The sequence below is a fragment of the Engraulis encrasicolus genome, chromosome 3 (assembly GCF_034702125.1).
Source record: "Engraulis encrasicolus isolate BLACKSEA-1 chromosome 3, IST_EnEncr_1.0, whole genome shotgun sequence".
Lineage (NCBI taxonomy): Eukaryota > Metazoa > Chordata > Actinopteri > Clupeiformes > Engraulidae > Engraulis > Engraulis encrasicolus.
Window position 1 is genome coordinate 53,422,596 of NC_085859.1, and position 17,531 is coordinate 53,440,126.

Consider the following 17,531-nt stretch of genomic DNA (forward strand, 5'->3'; position numbering starts at 1 on the left):
GGAACTTCCAATGTTTTGCAAAAGGCTCAACTGAATCCTTAACTCACTTATAGTGAGGCAAAATCCGGTATAGTGTTTGGCCATTGTACTAGTCATAGTCTGATAAGTCACAAAAACATTGTCAGTTCCTTCCGTTCCTTCCCTCCAGTTCCTTCCATTGTCACTTCCTTCCTTCCTAAAATATCACGTTTCCTGCTTAAGGTAATTTACTCATTTTTTACTTTAAAATGTTGATTATTTGATCTCCATATCATAAATGTAAATATTGTAATAAACGTATTGTAATAAACGTATTGTCGTAAACATATTTTCCCAACCCCAGCTCTTCTCTCGCTCCTATTGTCATTCCTATTCTCAAAACCAAATGTCCTAGTAAATGGTAAATATGTGCATTGTACTTAATATACTGAAGTGTATTTTGCACACTTAATTTTAATTTGCTTTATTAAATGTTATATACACTATACTCATATAAATACATGTAATGCAATTCACCAATAATATTTGTACAACACGACTCAACCACCCAAAAAGCCAATCCCCTGGGTCATATCATACATGTAGGTTGGATTTCATATGCCTCTTCTTCGATCTCCGTGTGATCACAAATTCATTTTCCATGTATAAAGAATTGCTGTTATTAAAAACAGATTATGAAGAATCGCTTATGCAATTCGTCTTACTAGTTTATGCCTTAAGCATTTCTCTCACAATTTTTACAATATTACCTCTACTTGCTGGTTGCCATTAATACATACATTCCTGTTGTCTCTAAAAATTGTCCCATTAAAGTCCAAGAGTTACAGGTGACGTCACATTACAGTAATGCTGCGTAAACTATCAACAACATGGTGCCACACTAATCTGCTGGGTCAGAGATTGGATTTCGTCTCCCATCGTCTCAGCTTCAGGATCTCTCCGAAGAGCCTGGCAGCCTCTTCAGCGCAGCCCCGATGTATTGTCATCCCAAAGCCTCCGTGTCCATAGTTATGGATTACCTGCCACAATGACACATACCAAATTTATAAAACTGCAAATGCTCAAAAGTAACGCTCAAGTTTCAGGTATGTAAAATTACTTGAGCAGTACTTGCAGACAGAGGTGATCCTACAATGAGTTGTGCCACTGGCTACACCACCTCCTGCAACCCAGCCCCCATTAAAAAAAGTGGGCCCTGCTGTGGCCTACCGATAGGGTACTCAACCCGGGTTCGATTCCCGGACCAGGTCCTTTGCCGACCCCTCCCCATCTCTCTCCCCATTCGCTCCCTGTCCACCTCTCAAACTGTCCTATCATCAATAAAGTCGTCCAAAAAAAAAAATATATATATATATAAAAAAAAGTGAAAAACGCTTATAATCCCTCGTCAAAAAATAGCGAAAAGTGGTGATGATAGATGGCAAAATCCACCAGGTAATAGTATTTGTCTGTTTACAACAATTTTAACATATGTAGCAATTTTCGTGATGTTGGGGATGGGTTTTCATGATGGTGTCGCCCCCTCTCGAGTGCCACTCTGGGCAATTGCCCGATTGGCCCACCCCTAGGACCGCCTCTGATTACTTGAACCATTACTTACATAGCCACTACTGGCCACTAAATCTTTGCTGAGCCGTGCTGTGGCACATGGGCCCCAGGTTTTGGCCTGGCTCATTTCCAAGCCCTACACCCCATCTCTCTCTCTCTTGGGGCTACTGTATTGGCTTATTCACTTGTGGTTTTGATGCTTTTCTCATATGGTAGTATTCTCACCTCAATTGCGCGCGGACCAGACTGAATGGACTCCCGCTCCAATCGAATTTTTCTGCGTACAGGCCTGATTCCTGTCCAGACCTCTACGATTCGAGCGTGCTGTGAAGGTGGCAAGAGATGCATTGTGTAAACTTGTGCAAAATATGGAAGTCCATTGAGACACTATGACTTTTTTTTTTTGGAATGAACAGCACACACACCACACATGATTTCTATTTAGCAAATGCAAGGTATTTGAATAGAGAAGACACTAAGCCAAATTACTATTTCTGTGTTAAATATTGCGTAACATGAATTCAATTATTAATCGGCAATTGTTGCATCTAATAAATGTAATGCCGTGAAAGAGCACACTCACTTTAAGGCTGGGTTCCAGCTGACAGGCGTCCTCCCAGATCTTCTTGTGATCCTCAGGGCTGTTCACCTGGCTCCAGTTCCCCACCTGGCACACTGCTCCAACGGTCACCAGGCGGCTCCTGCAGTACATTGCAATGGCAAGAGAACGTAATACCATCTGTTATTTTTGTTTTTAAAAGGGTTTTTTTAGCCTTTATTGTCATAGGACAGTGAATTGAGACAGGATATAAACGAGTTACCCAGGTATTATGTATGGGGAGTTGTAATTGCCCTTGGTGGAGTGGTGCGTGTAAATCCAATGCTTTATCCAAGGGGCCTCCACCTAGTAACAGACATGGATGGAGACTGCATTATTTGGCTATTCAAATATACACCAGCTATTGGGTTTGGAAAAGTGCAAATTTCAGAACTCATTTGTGTCAAATCAAAACAGAAAGCATACACATTTGAACATAAGAGAATAGGGCACAACATTCTACTCAATAACTCTATGAAATCAATATTTTACATTTATATGTATATTTATTTGACATTTCAGATTAATTTGATCATTTGATGTTTTGCCACTCTGCCACACACTTATTCTTCTGTACAACTCACCCTCACGATCTGCCCTCGTCCTGGTAGAAGCTCTGGATCCGGCTGAAGATCTCCAGATCGCACCCCCGAACAGTTAATGATGACCTGAGCTCCATCGTCAGCCAACTAGACATCAGAAACAAAGAATGTGGACACATTTCCATGAAAACAATGAAATCTAAAGGTCAGTACATGCATGAGAGACACAAGCATATCTAACCCTACCAGTTCCAATCTTCACACAATAGGAATAATATTAATATTGCTTAAAAGTGTATTAAATGTGCTTGAAGTGGCATGAAGTTGTATGTGCTTTTCATCAGTTGCTAAAACCCAATCACCAAATAATATTTAACAAGCATACTTCATATTTCAGAAACTGACCTCCTGAAATGAATTAATCTTCTTGTTGTAAAACTTAATGCCTCTCTGTGTTAACCTGAAAAATAAAAAGCACATGTGTATCAGCAAGGGAATAATATTTCAGGCTTTTTCCACACACATTATTTAGCAATTATGATTGCAGTTCACGATTCAGGTGAACGAGTGCACGCTATAAACGTGCAACTGCGACTTAATAAATGATCCCATGCTTTGTAGCGAGCACCTACTTCTTGATAATACCTCCCAATGAACAAACAAGCACATCTAAATAAATGAACAAATAAATAAACAAAATAAACAAAATAAATAAATAATGATTATGTCCTCTTTTTTTAAGTTGTGTTGCGATAAAAGTGTCTGGAATATGTACTGTAATGTAATATGTAATAGGCCAAGACAAGAGGCAGGACATCACATGGTAGAGTGACATCACAAGTGACACCACAAATCACAATTCATGAAGCCACAAGGCATGTATACAAGCACTTATATAGATCTGCACCTCAGAAAGTACAATATTTTACAAACACTGAGCTGGTAGCTACTGTATCCACTGTTTTTCTTGAGTAATTTCTTTTTTTCCTTAATTTTCGGCTCTTGTATGACATTTATGACTGGAAGTGGAAGTGACTGAAAGAGCAAGAACAGGATATTGATGTCCAGTGCACAAGGAAAGATTCACATACCAGTCCATGAGCCATGGTAAGTAGGTCTTCCCCTCAACTACAAGTGAGGTGTGGAACCATCCATGACTGAAAAAAATTACATTGTTGTTGAGAGGACGTCCATATAAAAAATGAAATAATCTGTCATTGCAAAGATGTCATGTAATATGATGAAGTATATGGATGTAATATTATCACACAATAATGTAAATTGTACTGTAATAGTGCAATGTATTGTTATAGTAGACATAGAAATGTAATAATGTACTAGTGTATCATGCAAGTATTGATATATTTAATGTAATACTGCAATACCTGTAGCCAGGGAACATCTCCAATTCTCGCTCTGATAACTGGCGAAAACCCAACACAATGTCTCTATACATAGGCTCCTGAAGAGAGAAGCATATTTTTTCTTTAGTATGTTATTTCATTCAGTAGCCTATTTCATTAATCATTTGATTGTCTTGAACCTTGCTTGTAGCCTCAACTGTCTTGCTTTTTCAATCAAAGTATGTTTACAATGTGGAAGTGCTTTATTATTATATTTTGAATGTGAACAACTCGTCCCCTCTCAATTGGATTAACACATCCAGGTGTGCACAGATAGGGATGAGGTGGTGCTCAAGCACTTGCCCCTTTGCCCTACTGGACAAAAAAATGCCCTTTCTGAAAGTTATTTTTCAAATGTTTTTTTTGTCACAATGTACTGTGGTCTATGTTGCCATGATAATCTAAAAAAGCTTTACGATCAAAAACACAAGACAAAATGCCCCAATGTAATAGAGCCTCTATAGTAAGTGCAGTTGGAAGTTCCACAAAGCCCCCAACCTGAATCCCCCCAGCCCCCCCCAGCACCTGCCCCCCAAAATGTCTGTGAACGCCTTAACACATCCCCTTTCAGAGAGATAAAGGAACTGTATGAGAAAACATATTGCACTTACAGGGGCTGACTCCAAACACAGAGTGTATCCAGACTGAAGTAAGATCCCCATTTCTCTAGCCTTTGCAGAGGACTGGCATTTCAGCATGTAATCGAATGATGTCTTCAGCCACTTCCTGTTGAATGATAAAGCGTGAACAAGAATGCTACTTAGAGAGGGCAGACCTGCCTCTGCCATTTTTTTTCTTTTTTATAAAGAGCAACTTGCCAAGTGTTCAGCTGTGTTTCAGAACAAGTTTCTTAGCAGAATAAAGCTTAAGTGTATAATGTGGCATTTTGTCAATAAAGGGGAAAATGGGATTTACAAAATGCCAAATAAAAGAGAGGCCCCCTTTCTCCTATTTGATGACTTGTATATTGGACATACACCCAAAGACAACAACACTATCTGTCCCTGAGTTTGATTGTGCCTACGCGTGAGCCTTTAAGAACAGGATTGAGTACATAGCCAGCCATGAGTACATAGCCAGCCATGATCCAACAAATACACAAATAAACAAATAATGGTTAGACAAAATCCAAATTAGGCAAGAGACAGCAGCAAACGTTAACATGTCTGCAGTAACACCCTATTGCTTTGCAGAAAAATATTATGTCATTAAAAGAAATGTAGTTTGGTTAAAGATCTTACAGCTCGTCTGGATTGCCCTTGTCGTAGAGGTAGGGCTGCCAAATTCCAGCTGCTCCATCACTGGTTGTGAGAGGGGTGAAGCGGTCCGCGTACACCTCTATGGTCAGTGGACTGACCTTGTCGTGGTACTGCTCATATATGCTTTGGGCCGTTGAAAGGCCGATGACTCCGGCACCAATTACTGCCACACGCATATCTGACAAGAAGAAAGAAAGAAATTGGCTATACTGTACATCTATTTGCCCGTCATCAAAGTCATACAGTAACATTATTCTGGAGTAAGAAAGACAAAAGAAGGTGCTATTTGTAGCCTACAGGATTTCACTGAATAGCTAATCTAACTGTCTTGGAGTGGCCCTAATAATAAGTAGCCTTATCAACTAGGGAAAGTGAAAAAAATGAGAAAATCACTTTCAAACTAATATTATTACATGTAATGACTTACTAAATAGTTGAAATGGCAATTCAATTTCAATTCAAAGTGAATTCAATTTCAATTTTACAGGGGGATGGGGTATCCCCTTAAGCTGTAAGGGATATGCCATCCACAGGTCAAATTTAGGGTCTCCCCGAGTCCTGAATTTTAAACGAGTGAAAGCGATAAAACCCTTACATTTATCTATCTTTACGTCTACAAATAGGCCTAATATAACACCATTGATTATGTTATTAGGAAACTACAAAATTATGTAATAAAGTATTCAAGAAAAATAATCTCAAATTAATATCAGAAGAGAGTACCATGAAAAAGTAGGCATAAATGATGGCCTAACCTGGCATAGTATGCATGCAAAATCAAAGCAATGTGTTGTGGGCTTTTTGTTACTTACCGATATAATATGGAGGTCTAGTGAAGCAGTGAAGAGAAGATGAGAGGTACAGTACTGTACGGTGGAGCCAGACTTTTATAGGCTCTATCAGAACTAGACTTGGGAGAAACTGGAAACGCGAAACTCAGGCCTGGGAAAGTCCATCACTGTCTTCCTGGTCCTTTATTCTGGTCCTGGTCCTCCTCCTTTGCTAAGTCTGCCCTAAAGCTTCCCATTGGACCTGTTGGTCCTGTAAATGGCATATAACTCCCACCCCCCAACACAGCTGGCAGTAACCTGGAAACTTTCGCCACGGGTGTGGCCAGTGGGACACTGGGGGCACACCTTTTGTGGAGGTGAAAGTATTCGTGTTGTTGGAGGTGAGAGTGGCCTCGGCAATTGGGCAGGTCTCAGACTCATTTCCATGATTGCTCTCAGCCATCAGCTAGCTGCAGACATAGGCTATGTCTCAAATGACGCACTTTAGTCAGTGCACTGACAGTCAGTGCACAGTGCACACAGTGCACTGAGGTCTTTAGTGCATAGTGTCGTGGAAAAATTTGAGCACTATGCACTGTGCCCTCGCTGGAAGTGACGGCTGAGTTGGCTACTGTTTACAGGGCACAGCATCTGGTGCTTGTATTTCCATGTCCTTCACCCCAAAGGACAACAATCACACATACAACACTTTGGTTGGCATGAAAAGGTTGGTGTCCCATCAACATTACTTACAGAATTAGGAGACTGGATCTGAGAAGTGTGTCTGGGAATGTATTGAAAAAACATTCAGACCCCACTGACTGTCACATTTGAAAGCATGCGCTTAGAGGTATCTTCCCATCTGACCTCTGTCCTGGGAGTCTGGCCATGTCTGGCCAATTCTTTGAACTTTATCTTACATTACATTCCTTTCATCTGTGAGGCAGTGTAGAATGATAATGTTCGATTGTCTAGACAAGAAATATTGACAAGTCAAGGAATTAAAGCCACGTTGGCTGGGGTTTAGACCTAAGTCTAATTTATTAATAAGAGGTGGGAAACAAACGTAACAAAAATAATTTGAAAAATGTTAGAACAACACAGAAGAAATATCACTTTGACACAATTAAAAGTAGTCAGCGTACAGCTTATTATACCACTTAAATTTGTTGTTCACTCAAAATCACTAAAAATACAACCATTCCTGTCTCCTACAGGCATTACAAAAGTGCAGAGAGGGTTGTGATCTGCTTCCCTAGTCACAGTATGTGTTGACATGCATGTTTCTTGGTGAACTTTAACATCCCAATGTTGATGGCATTTATGCAGCCTCAAACCATGTCAGTCCCATTACCGCGCGCTGCATGTACTGGGCACTTGCATTGTACTACTCACTTGGTCACTGCCACACATGCTTGACACTATCTAAAAACAATTTGTTTATCTTTTTTCCATGAGTTAGAAATATTTCAAATCTTTTGTTTATTGTGAAAAGCATTTAGAAATACTACACATTCATACACATTCGGAATTTTAAGTAGGTGAACCCACATATAACAACGGATAACCAATAACAAAACCCACCCCCACCCTTCACCACCCCACCCCACCCCACCCTCACATAAATACACAACCCACCCTGGGACTCCCTGATCTTACATTGTTGAGGCAATTAACAACACAAGATCTTAACAAAATCAGTGAATGTGCTGGAGAAGGAAATACCAAATCTCAAATTTCTCCAATCTGTCTGATAACACATACCGTATCGTTTCAAGGTGCAAAAGTTGGATCATTTCGTCTAGCCGACAAACTTGCTTATCTTAATGTCATCAGACCCCAGAAAAGTTGCAGCAATATCTTTAGTCTGTTCATCTCTGATGAGCCCAAAAAAAACCGCATTTGTTTTAGATGGCCCCATGAAAATATACACTTAGGCATAGGCTACTCATGTTTGTCATACACTGCGTGTAAGTTATTTTATGTGTGAGTAAAAATAGTTACAATTTCTTATTAGTACGAGTGCAGTGTGTGTGTATGTGTTGTCAAGTTGTGAAGGTTGCTCTCACTTTTGTCAGTTCATGTTGTCAGAGTTGAATGCTGGACTTTTATGTGATGAAACCTCTAGTATTTAGGGTATTGACCATTTATTTGAGAATGGAGTTGAGTTTTGACACACACCCGACCGTTCAAAAGTTTGGGGTCACCATACTTTTTCCAGTTCTTTTTTTGCAATTCAAGTTCTAGACATCTATTGAATAGCTTGAAATGGAAAAAAACACAAGTTCCAAACAGCCAAAGGTGAAAAAAGGTTTGTTTACCCAGCAAGTTGGTCTTGCCTTTGAGGACATGTACGTAAGTGAGCATAATGAGAAACATTTTGTCAATTTTTTACATTTATTTTTATTTATTTATGTCAGTTCCTTTTTTCATGAAATGGCACCACTTTTCATATCTCTTGCTGAGGTTCATTTAATCCTTTTTACGGTCCTTTCTTTGATCTCTGTGATCAAAAATACATTTTCCATGTATAAAGAATTTCTGTATAAACACACAATAATTAGCACACCTATGTAATCCATTTGATTCATTTGTGACTTACAAATTTCTTTTGCAACTTTTATAATATTACTTCTACTTGCTAGTTGACAGTAATATATTTACTGTATGTTATCACTAAAAGTTGTCCCATTAGGAGATACAGGTGAGTTGTCCCATTATACATTTGTGACTTAAACATTTTACAATATTACCTCTACTTGCTGGTTGCCATTAATACATACATGTTGTCACTAAAAGTTGTCCCATTAAAGTCCAAGAGTTACAGGTGACGTCACATTAGAGTAATGCTGCGTAAACTATCAACAACATGGTGCCACACTAATCTGCTGGGTCAGAGATTGGATTTCGTCTCCCATCGTCTCAGCTTCAGGATCTCTCCAAAGAGCCTGGCAGCCTCTTCAGCGCAGCCCCGATGTATGGTGAGCCCAAAGCCTCCATGTCCATAGTTATGGATCACCTGCCACAATGACATTTGCGGTTACGCTTGTACTTTCATCACCACTTCACCACAACACCACTTTATTATTACTTATGACTTGTTACACTGTCAATGATCCTGTCTTGCACATTTAATGTATGTCTTGATATTAATGATAATCCTGAGCATGTCTATGTCTGTGTATGGGATAGAGAGAAAAGTCATTTTAATTTCCTTGTATAGCCTGTGGATATGAAGAAACTGACAATAAAGCTGACTTGACTACTGGGACAGTGCACTTCACTCGTGGCTTCCAAAACAAGACTAAATACACACCAAAATACTTATACTTATACAATATTATTGCTGACCATTTTGACAATGTTGCCCATTAAATTCTCACCTCCATTGTACGCGGACCAGACTGAATGGACTCCCGCTCCAATCGCACTTTGCTGCGTACAGGCCTGAGTCCGGACCAGTCCTCGACGAGTCGTGCATGCTGTAGAGGAGGGAGGTGAGTTTTTTCAACACCCTTCCTTAATCACAATCACGTCACGTGACTTCGCTAAAGCAAGGTTGAATTTGATTTACAGAAAATGTAAGCATCTACAAGGTTGACGCATACAAAAAAAATATCATAGAGAAGGCGCATAGTTAACTAGAAGCACTCTGAGAGCGCAGACCTCCGCCAAGGAAGCTGCTTAATAGAACATTTGACTATGTTACACCCTAAGTCTTTCTGCATTCTTTTTGTGGAGTCCCCGCAATTCAATTTCTGGTCACTAGGGGCATCTAGATATATAGGCCAGCAATGGTGAAGAATCTTTTAAAAAGTCCTGGTTCCGGTTTGTGATCCGGATCACCACCAGAATTTAATCACTTGTTCCTTGGGTCATTACTAACAACGCCACAAAGTTTCGTCCAAATCAGTTGATTAGTTTTTGAGTTGTACTGCTGACAGAATCTTTCAAAAAGTCCTGGTTCCGGTTCGTGATCCGGATCACCACCAGAATTGAATCACTTGTTCCTTGGGTCATTATCAACAACTCCAGAAAGTTTCGTCCAAATCCGTTGATTAGTTTTTGAGTTATGCTGCTGACAAACAAACAAACAGACAAACAGACAGACAAACAGACAGACAGACAAACCAACGCGACCGAAAACATTACCTCCTTGGCGGAGGTAATAAATTAGTGCTCAGTGTCTGAGATTGACTGTAAAAAGCATCGGCTAAGAACACCAATCTAATGCAATGAAAGTTAAATGTTGAGTTTGACTGTAAGCAAGCACCTGCTAAGAGTAATGCAATCCAAGAACACACTCACTATAAGACTGGGCTCCAGCTTACAGGCTTCCTCCCAGATCTTCTTGTGATCGCCAGAGCTGTTCATCTCACTCCAGTTCCCCAGTTGAAACACTCCTCCAACGGTCACCAGGCGGCTCCTGCAGTCCATTCCACACAATGCATTGATTTAGGTTCGGTGTGTGTGTGTGTGTGTGTGTGCGTGTGTGTGTGTGTGTGTGTGTGTGTGTGAGAGAGAGAGAGAGAGAGAGAGAGAGAGAGAGAGAGAGAGAGAGAGAAAGAGATCTAGCATTAAAGGGTGTTATGGTTGAGCAGACGACAGATATGATTGTACACGTTAATCTGTTTCTGTTTGTGTGAATTTAAATTTAGATCTTTAAGACATCGAATGAGTTACCCAGGTATTATGTAAGGTGAGTTGTAAGTGCCCTTTGAGAAGTTGTGTGTGAGAATCCAATGTTTTATCCAAGGGGCATCCACCTGGTGAAAATGGCACGTTGTTAAAGCTCCAGACACAAAATGAAAAGACATTTTTGCCTTGGCTTCGTTGAGATGAGAGACTACAGGTACCATAGCCTCCAACAATCCCATGTCATATTTTATCACGTCATAGTCAATCGACAATATACAGTAGTTCAACTGTATTGCCAGAGGAGGGCAGCATTTAGGTGCTGTTTCCACGTAGCCGCATATTTTTAAAAATGCACGTAAACAGACTTTCAATATCCACATATTAAAAATACTGCTTTAAAAATATACAATTTAGGGTGCTGAAACGCACCTGTTACAATGATTTTTAAAAAATTATCCACATGTTGTGTTTATACCTAAACAGGGTAAAAAAATACCCACATTTAAAAATATCCAGCTACGTGGAAACAGCACCTTAGCTAGAACGGTCAATTTCCACCTATGGCTACTACATATCTAATTTCAATTGACATTCAGTGCACATTATGTTAAAATAGGCAACAGCAAGGTACCTCCACCACCCCTCATTTCAACTCTGACCTTCACGATCTGCCCTCGTCCTGGTAGAAGCTCTGGATCCGGCTGAAGATCTCCAGATCGCACCCCCGAACAGTTAATGATGACCTGAGCTCCATCGTCAGCCAACTAGACATCAGAAACAAAGAATGTGGACATATTTCCGTGAAAACGACAGAATACAATTGTAAGTTCTGATTTGATGATTAGTAAGTTGGAAACAAAATTCGATTCTTGATTTTAACTGTCAAGCACGGCTTTTGTTAACGGTTCTGTTCGTAGCCCATGGAGCTTATTGCATAAAGTAGTGCACACATGTAGATACCCATGTACATGCTGAAGCCCAGTCAACATCCATAAGAGTAACAAGCAAAAGTAAAAAGGATATATATGTCAGAAATGTACCTCCTCAAATGAATTAATCTTCCTGTCATGAAATTTAACACCTCTCTGTATCAACCTGAGAAAAATAAAAACACATTGTATGAAGCACAAAGACATCTTAGTCCATGACAAGAGTTCACAGTGTGAAAAGAATACACAGCATGACACCACAGATTATGTATGGGAGTGCTCAGAGGAGAGTTTTTTTTTAAAATGGTGTACTATACAATAGCGCTCCTTTACTGTAATATTCACAACCCCGTTTTGCCCGTATGTCCTTGTAGCGACAAAAATGATTGGATATTAGTGTACATTAGAGACAGATTAACATACCATTCCATGAGCCATGGTAAGTAGCTCTTTCCTTCAATCATAAGTGCAGTGTTAAACCATCCATGACTGAAACAAATGACATTGGTAGTTGTTAGAATCAGCATGAAAACAGTCATGATAATAAACAATTGCCATCAATGTTGAATGATTTGCAATGGTGGAACGGGCAGTTTGCTGACTAATACTACATACAGTATTTACCATAGAGTATTATGATTTAATGTAACCGGCTAATGATGCCGTTTATCTGAATGAAATAATTTGAAATTGTCATGGAATGCCTCTCCCAGAGATTAGTACCATCTACACCACACGCTCTCTACATAGAGTGCAGAACATCCTGCGCAACATCCACCATCCTGCCTATCATTTGTTCCAACAGCTACCCTCAGGTAGAAGGTACAGGTCCCTTCAGAGCCGCACTAAAAGACTGGCCAACAGCGTTTACCACCAGGCCATTAGACTTTTGAATTAGCACGACTGCTGAGGAACATTACCGTCTAAAATGTTATCCATCTATCCTTTGGACATTTCTGTGTGTGTGTGTGTGTGTGTGTGTGCGTGCGTGTGTGCGTGTGTGTGTGTGCGTGTGTGTGCGTGCGCGCGCGCGTGTGTGTGTGTGTGTGTGTGTGTTTGAGAGAGAGAGGGGGGGGGGGGGTGTCGGCATTATGCACTTAATCTTTAATGGACTTTAAGTGGGATGGTTGGGGGGGTCAAGCACTGGTGTCACTTTTACTTCTTATTGCACTTTACTTGAAAACATGCTGCTACTAAGTATTGTACCCCAAACACAATTTCGTTGCCTTTTTGACAATGACAATAAATTCTTGAATCTTGCATCTAGCATGATGAAATGCATGGATGTAATAATATCACATAATAATCACATAATAAAATAGTGTATTTTGCCATAACTTAATGCAATGTTATACGCATACAGATAGTAACATAGTAATGGAATAATGTATCACTGCAATATTCAAGTAAGTAAAATTTTGATATAATATTGCCATACGTGTAGCCAGGGAACATCTCCAACTCCCGCTCTGACAACTGGCGAAAACCAAGCACAATGTCTCGAAATGAAGGATCCTGAAAGAGTTTAAAATTTTTCTAAAATCATGTTTTCTGTAGGCTGTACATTGTTCGAATCAAGTCTTTTCTCTCATTCCATGTATGCCTCACACATTGCCATTGCTTAATTTAGCATTTAATTTAGTAGTCTTATCCCAACTTTGTGTCAACTGACTTGTTTTTCAAAGTTTTCTCCATTTGGCTATGAGTTGATGGTATACCCGCACTGGCCTAACTCAGCTGATCAAGTGATTAGAACGGAACTGTTTTTACAAATTTGCCACACCACATAACAAGGGCCACAGACAGCTTTGGCGGGGCCCAGGACAAAGTCATCTGAAAGGCCCTCTCACTCAATACATACGTACAGTCTAATGGGGAGCCAATTATTGGGCCTGGGTCAACTGACCCCCGCCGTCGGCTTTCCAGGCACATAACGGTCTTCGGCTTAAAGCTGCTGTAAATGCCCATGTGCCATACTCTATCTAGTCAGCCCTAACTCAGACAAACTAACCTCTCAATTTCACAAACAATATATAGAAAATTTAAATGTCATGGTAGAATGATCCTGATACGTCAGCAGAGATGAGACAAAAAGTTAAACTTACTACGAATGTCACTGACAACAGTAGATAGTACAGACAGTAGTTATTTTATTGCCAGAGAATACTTATAATATTTTTTGCTATATTTTGAATTTGTTTGCAGCACTGGGTTCGGTCATAATCCTACACTCAGTTGGATAAGCTGTGCGAGATACAGAAACTATGAGAAAAGAAGGCCTTACTGGGGCTGACTCGGTACACAGATTGTATCCAGACTGGAGGAAGATCCCCATCTTGATGGCATCTGAAGAGCGCAGGCAGCCCAGCAGATAATCAAAGGTCTCCTTATTCCACTTCCTGTAGAATAAAGAAATATAGGCCTATATTGGGGGATCTGTTGCACAGCACGCTAACACACAAAAAGGCTTGTATCCCTACAAGGGGTTGCAGGTTCGAATCCCACCTTTACATCTCCCTACACCTACTGTAGCCTACATACATGGCTAGTGCCCTTAAACAAGGAACCTAACCCCACACTGCTCCAGGGACTGTAACCAATACCCTGTAAGTATCTGTATCTGTAAGTTGCTTTGGATAAAAGTGTAAGATAAGTGTAATCAAATCTAATTAGGATTACGTACAGTGTAAATTCATAATATTAGGCTGTTACATGCATGCTGATACATGTAGCCTACTAGTTACACTAAAAATGACGAAAATGAAGTGTTACCAAACCATCTAACATCCTCTCAATGTTGCCTTCAGCTAATTCTACTATGTGATTAAAGAAAATGGGGTTATAGGGGCAAGTTCTCACAGTTCGTCTGGATTGCCTTTGTCGTAGAGGTAGGGCTGCCAGAATCCAGCTGCTCCATCACTGGTTGTGAGGGGGGTGAATCGGTCCGCGTACACGTCTATGGTCAGTGGACTGACCTTGTCATGGTACTGCTCATATATGCTTTGGGCCGTTGAAAGGCCGATGACTCCGGCACCAATAACTGCCACACGCATATCTAGCAAGAAGAACAACAAATAGGGAAGAGAAATGTTCGAGAAGAGTCTCTGTAGTAAGGTCTTCAGCAGGCAGTTATCAGACACAGCAGGCCTAACTACGTGCCACATTCTTGTGGCAGAGCACAGAGAAACACTTCATATTAAAACCTTCAACAGTGTATGCTAAACCACCTTTTGTTACTGCAAATTGCTGCATAATTCACCCAAAAGTTTACAGTTGGTTTGAATTGGAAATCTTATTTTTAAAAAAAATACAGTTTTGGCCACATTTGTTTTTGACCTTTGACCTCCAACTTGACCTGAATTTGAAAAAGCATGTCAAGGTGGCACTCAGGTGCCTACCTGAATTCAAAGTGCATAAGGCATGAAAGACTGGATTTAAATTGATTTATTTAACATAAATTGATTGATTTAACATGAGCCTATTCTTTTTGCTACAATTCTATTGCCAAAACAATAAAAAATAAACGTGCCTGAAAGTAGCCTAAAGTCTGGCAGTGATTTTAAATAGCTTCTCCATCCTCATGCTACTTCCCGGATGATCTCAGAAAACAATATATGCGCTATAACTAGTCTATTATAGCCTAAAAATCAGCCTAGTGTTATGAACAGTAAATAATGATATGATTAATAATGAAATATGATATCCTGCACAATGCACGACTTTCACGTTGCCTTTTGACAGATAGGCTAGTTTCATCCAGGTACAACCTGTAGCCTATCATATGCATGCATGCATGCAAAAAAAACCTTCAAATGGTTCGCATGGATTACCAGGGTATTGCGAGGCCCACATGCGCATTGAAGCGTGTGAAAAACTAGAGGAAACCCCGACATTGAATTTGACCCTCCGCCATGGTTGCAGTTGTGAGTTCTCAAAACATCCCGTTTACAGTGGGAAATTGTGGCCATGTAACGCATGCCGATTGTAGAGAGAATTGTAAGGCAAACGGGCATTTAAAAAAAAGTGTCTCCAGTGTTCGCTTTTGGTAGGCTACTTACCGCTGTGTATGTAAAGCAGCGAAGAGAACTAGGGAGAAGGAGGGTTAAGTCAACAAGATTTAATGTGTAGGTTCGTCCAAGTTCACCGTGTAAAGTCCATGGAGGAATCGTCCAGCTACAAGTAAAACAATGACGGACAGTTTACAGTGCTGCGTGCACAAAAGGACCAAAGTATTTCAGGTCACGTTATGACATAAGTGCTGCGCTGAACGCTTGGATGGTTAAGAATAGTACAGTTCTAGGAGAGGAAGACCACCATTTGCTCTGCTGCCAAAGACCCTCTGCAGCCTATAGATCCCATATGGTCCGTTTCCCATAAAATGTTGCGCGCAAAAAATAAATAAATGCAAAACTGATGAACAGTAGGCCTACAACAACGTGCCTGGTGGGTAAGAAGAATAATTTAGCTTATAATTATTGGAAACATGTATCCATCCATACCATATGTCTACAGACAAGGAAATGCTCAGCTTCAACAACAAACAGGTTAAAAAATAGTTTTTTTTTTCACTAGATGGTGCTGGTGCTGCACTAGAATGTAGGCCTGTATTTATTCCATTGGTCCTGGACCTAGGCTATTTAGGCCAATCATCGGGCACATGTAATTGTATTTGTTTATGTATTAATACTTTTATTTGTTAGTAATGTTATTAAAATATCCAGAGTCATGGACAACAACAGCATACGACCGCATAGGCTACATGATGTGTTCTTCAACCCTTGCCATCCAGCCGTACAATACATTGTCAAAGAGAAAAGATTGACGCCAAATGTTCGACTCCGGTGTGTGTGTGTGTGCGCGCGCGCTTTGTGTGTGTGTGTGTATGAGAGAGAGAGAGAGAGAGAGAGAGAGAGAGAGAGAGAGAGAGAGAGAGAGAGAGAGAGAGAGTGGACTTAATTGGGGTGGAAGCAGTAGTTAAGGGCAGCAAGGGCACATTTCCAGTGTCTGCAACAATAGCCATTCTACTACTTTTGCAAAGTCATGCTTACAAGCATTCAGTTCAGCTTTCACCGGCGTCTCGACCCTACTGTAGGCCTATATCATCTGTCCTTTGTCCTTATAATCTCTCCATGTATGGTCATAAAGTCTACTTAATATTGCGTAACTGTTGACCCACACACGATCACATACAATATGTGATAGGCTACCTGTAGTTAGAAATTAAGATAAAACAGTTTGCCCATGGTCACTTTTTTCACTAATCCCAGTATTCCAATATTTGAGAAGAAATCCTTTATTGACACTGGGTGTCAATAAAGATATGACCTAATTTTAAAAAATCCTCAGGGAAGTCTATTTAGGCACCATTTTCATCATTTTACTTAGGTGGGAAGAAAAGCCTTTCATTCCCCCCTGACCCCTTCAATAAACCTCCGCCAAACAGGTTGTTTTCAGTTGCATTGGTTTGTCTGTCTGTTTGTTTGTTTGTTTGTCTGTCTGTTTGTCAGCAGGATAACTCAAAAGCTTGTTATCGGATTTGGCTGAAACTTTGTGGAGTTGTTAGAAATGACAAAAGAAGCAAGTGATTCAATTTTGGTGGTGATCCGGATCACAAACCGGAACCAGGACTTTTCAAAAGATTATTTACCATTGCTAGTATACAAATCTAGACGCCCCCAGTTACTGCAAATTGAATTGCGGGACAGGGCGGATGTTTATCCAATGTTGTAACAAACAGCTTCCTTGGCGGAGGTCTGCACTCTCATTTCTAGTTAGTGACTCATGTCAAGGTGCTCTGTGTAGGATGGTGGCCTGAGTAGGTATTGCAACTAGGATGCTCATTGAAACAATGCTGCCCCAGGCCCT

General features: G+C 40.3%; 2 protein-coding genes across 2 annotated transcripts; both read right to left on the minus strand.

Annotated features, from left to right (window-relative positions):
- Window positions 1–512: 512 nt before the first annotated feature.
- LOC134445514 (D-amino-acid oxidase-like) lies at window positions 513–5,523 on the minus strand. The gene is made up of 10 exons (XM_063194570.1): window positions 5,312–5,523; window positions 4,682–4,796; window positions 4,053–4,129; window positions 3,759–3,824; window positions 3,073–3,127; window positions 2,710–2,814; window positions 2,349–2,431; window positions 2,111–2,228; window positions 1,753–1,851; window positions 513–998 (listed from the first exon to the last, which is right to left on the minus strand). Exons 1-10 carry the CDS (start codon window positions 5,503–5,505, stop codon window positions 873–875), a joined length of 1,038 nt encoding a protein of 345 aa, XP_063050640.1. The 5' UTR covers window positions 5,506–5,523; the 3' UTR covers window positions 513–872.
- Window positions 5,524–8,520: 2,997 nt separating this feature from the next.
- LOC134445515 (D-amino-acid oxidase-like) lies at window positions 8,521–16,201 on the minus strand. Its single transcript, XM_063194571.1, has 12 exons — window positions 16,166–16,201; window positions 15,725–15,839; window positions 14,526–14,721; window positions 13,951–14,065; window positions 13,105–13,181; window positions 12,090–12,155; window positions 11,778–11,832; window positions 11,397–11,501; window positions 10,783–10,865; window positions 10,408–10,525; window positions 9,483–9,581; window positions 8,521–9,118 (listed from the first exon to the last, which is right to left on the minus strand). Exons 3-12 carry the CDS (start codon window positions 14,717–14,719, stop codon window positions 8,993–8,995), a joined length of 1,038 nt encoding a protein of 345 aa, XP_063050641.1. The 5' UTR covers window positions 14,720–14,721; window positions 15,725–15,839; window positions 16,166–16,201; the 3' UTR covers window positions 8,521–8,992.
- Between the last annotated feature and the right edge of the window lie 1,330 nt (window positions 16,202–17,531).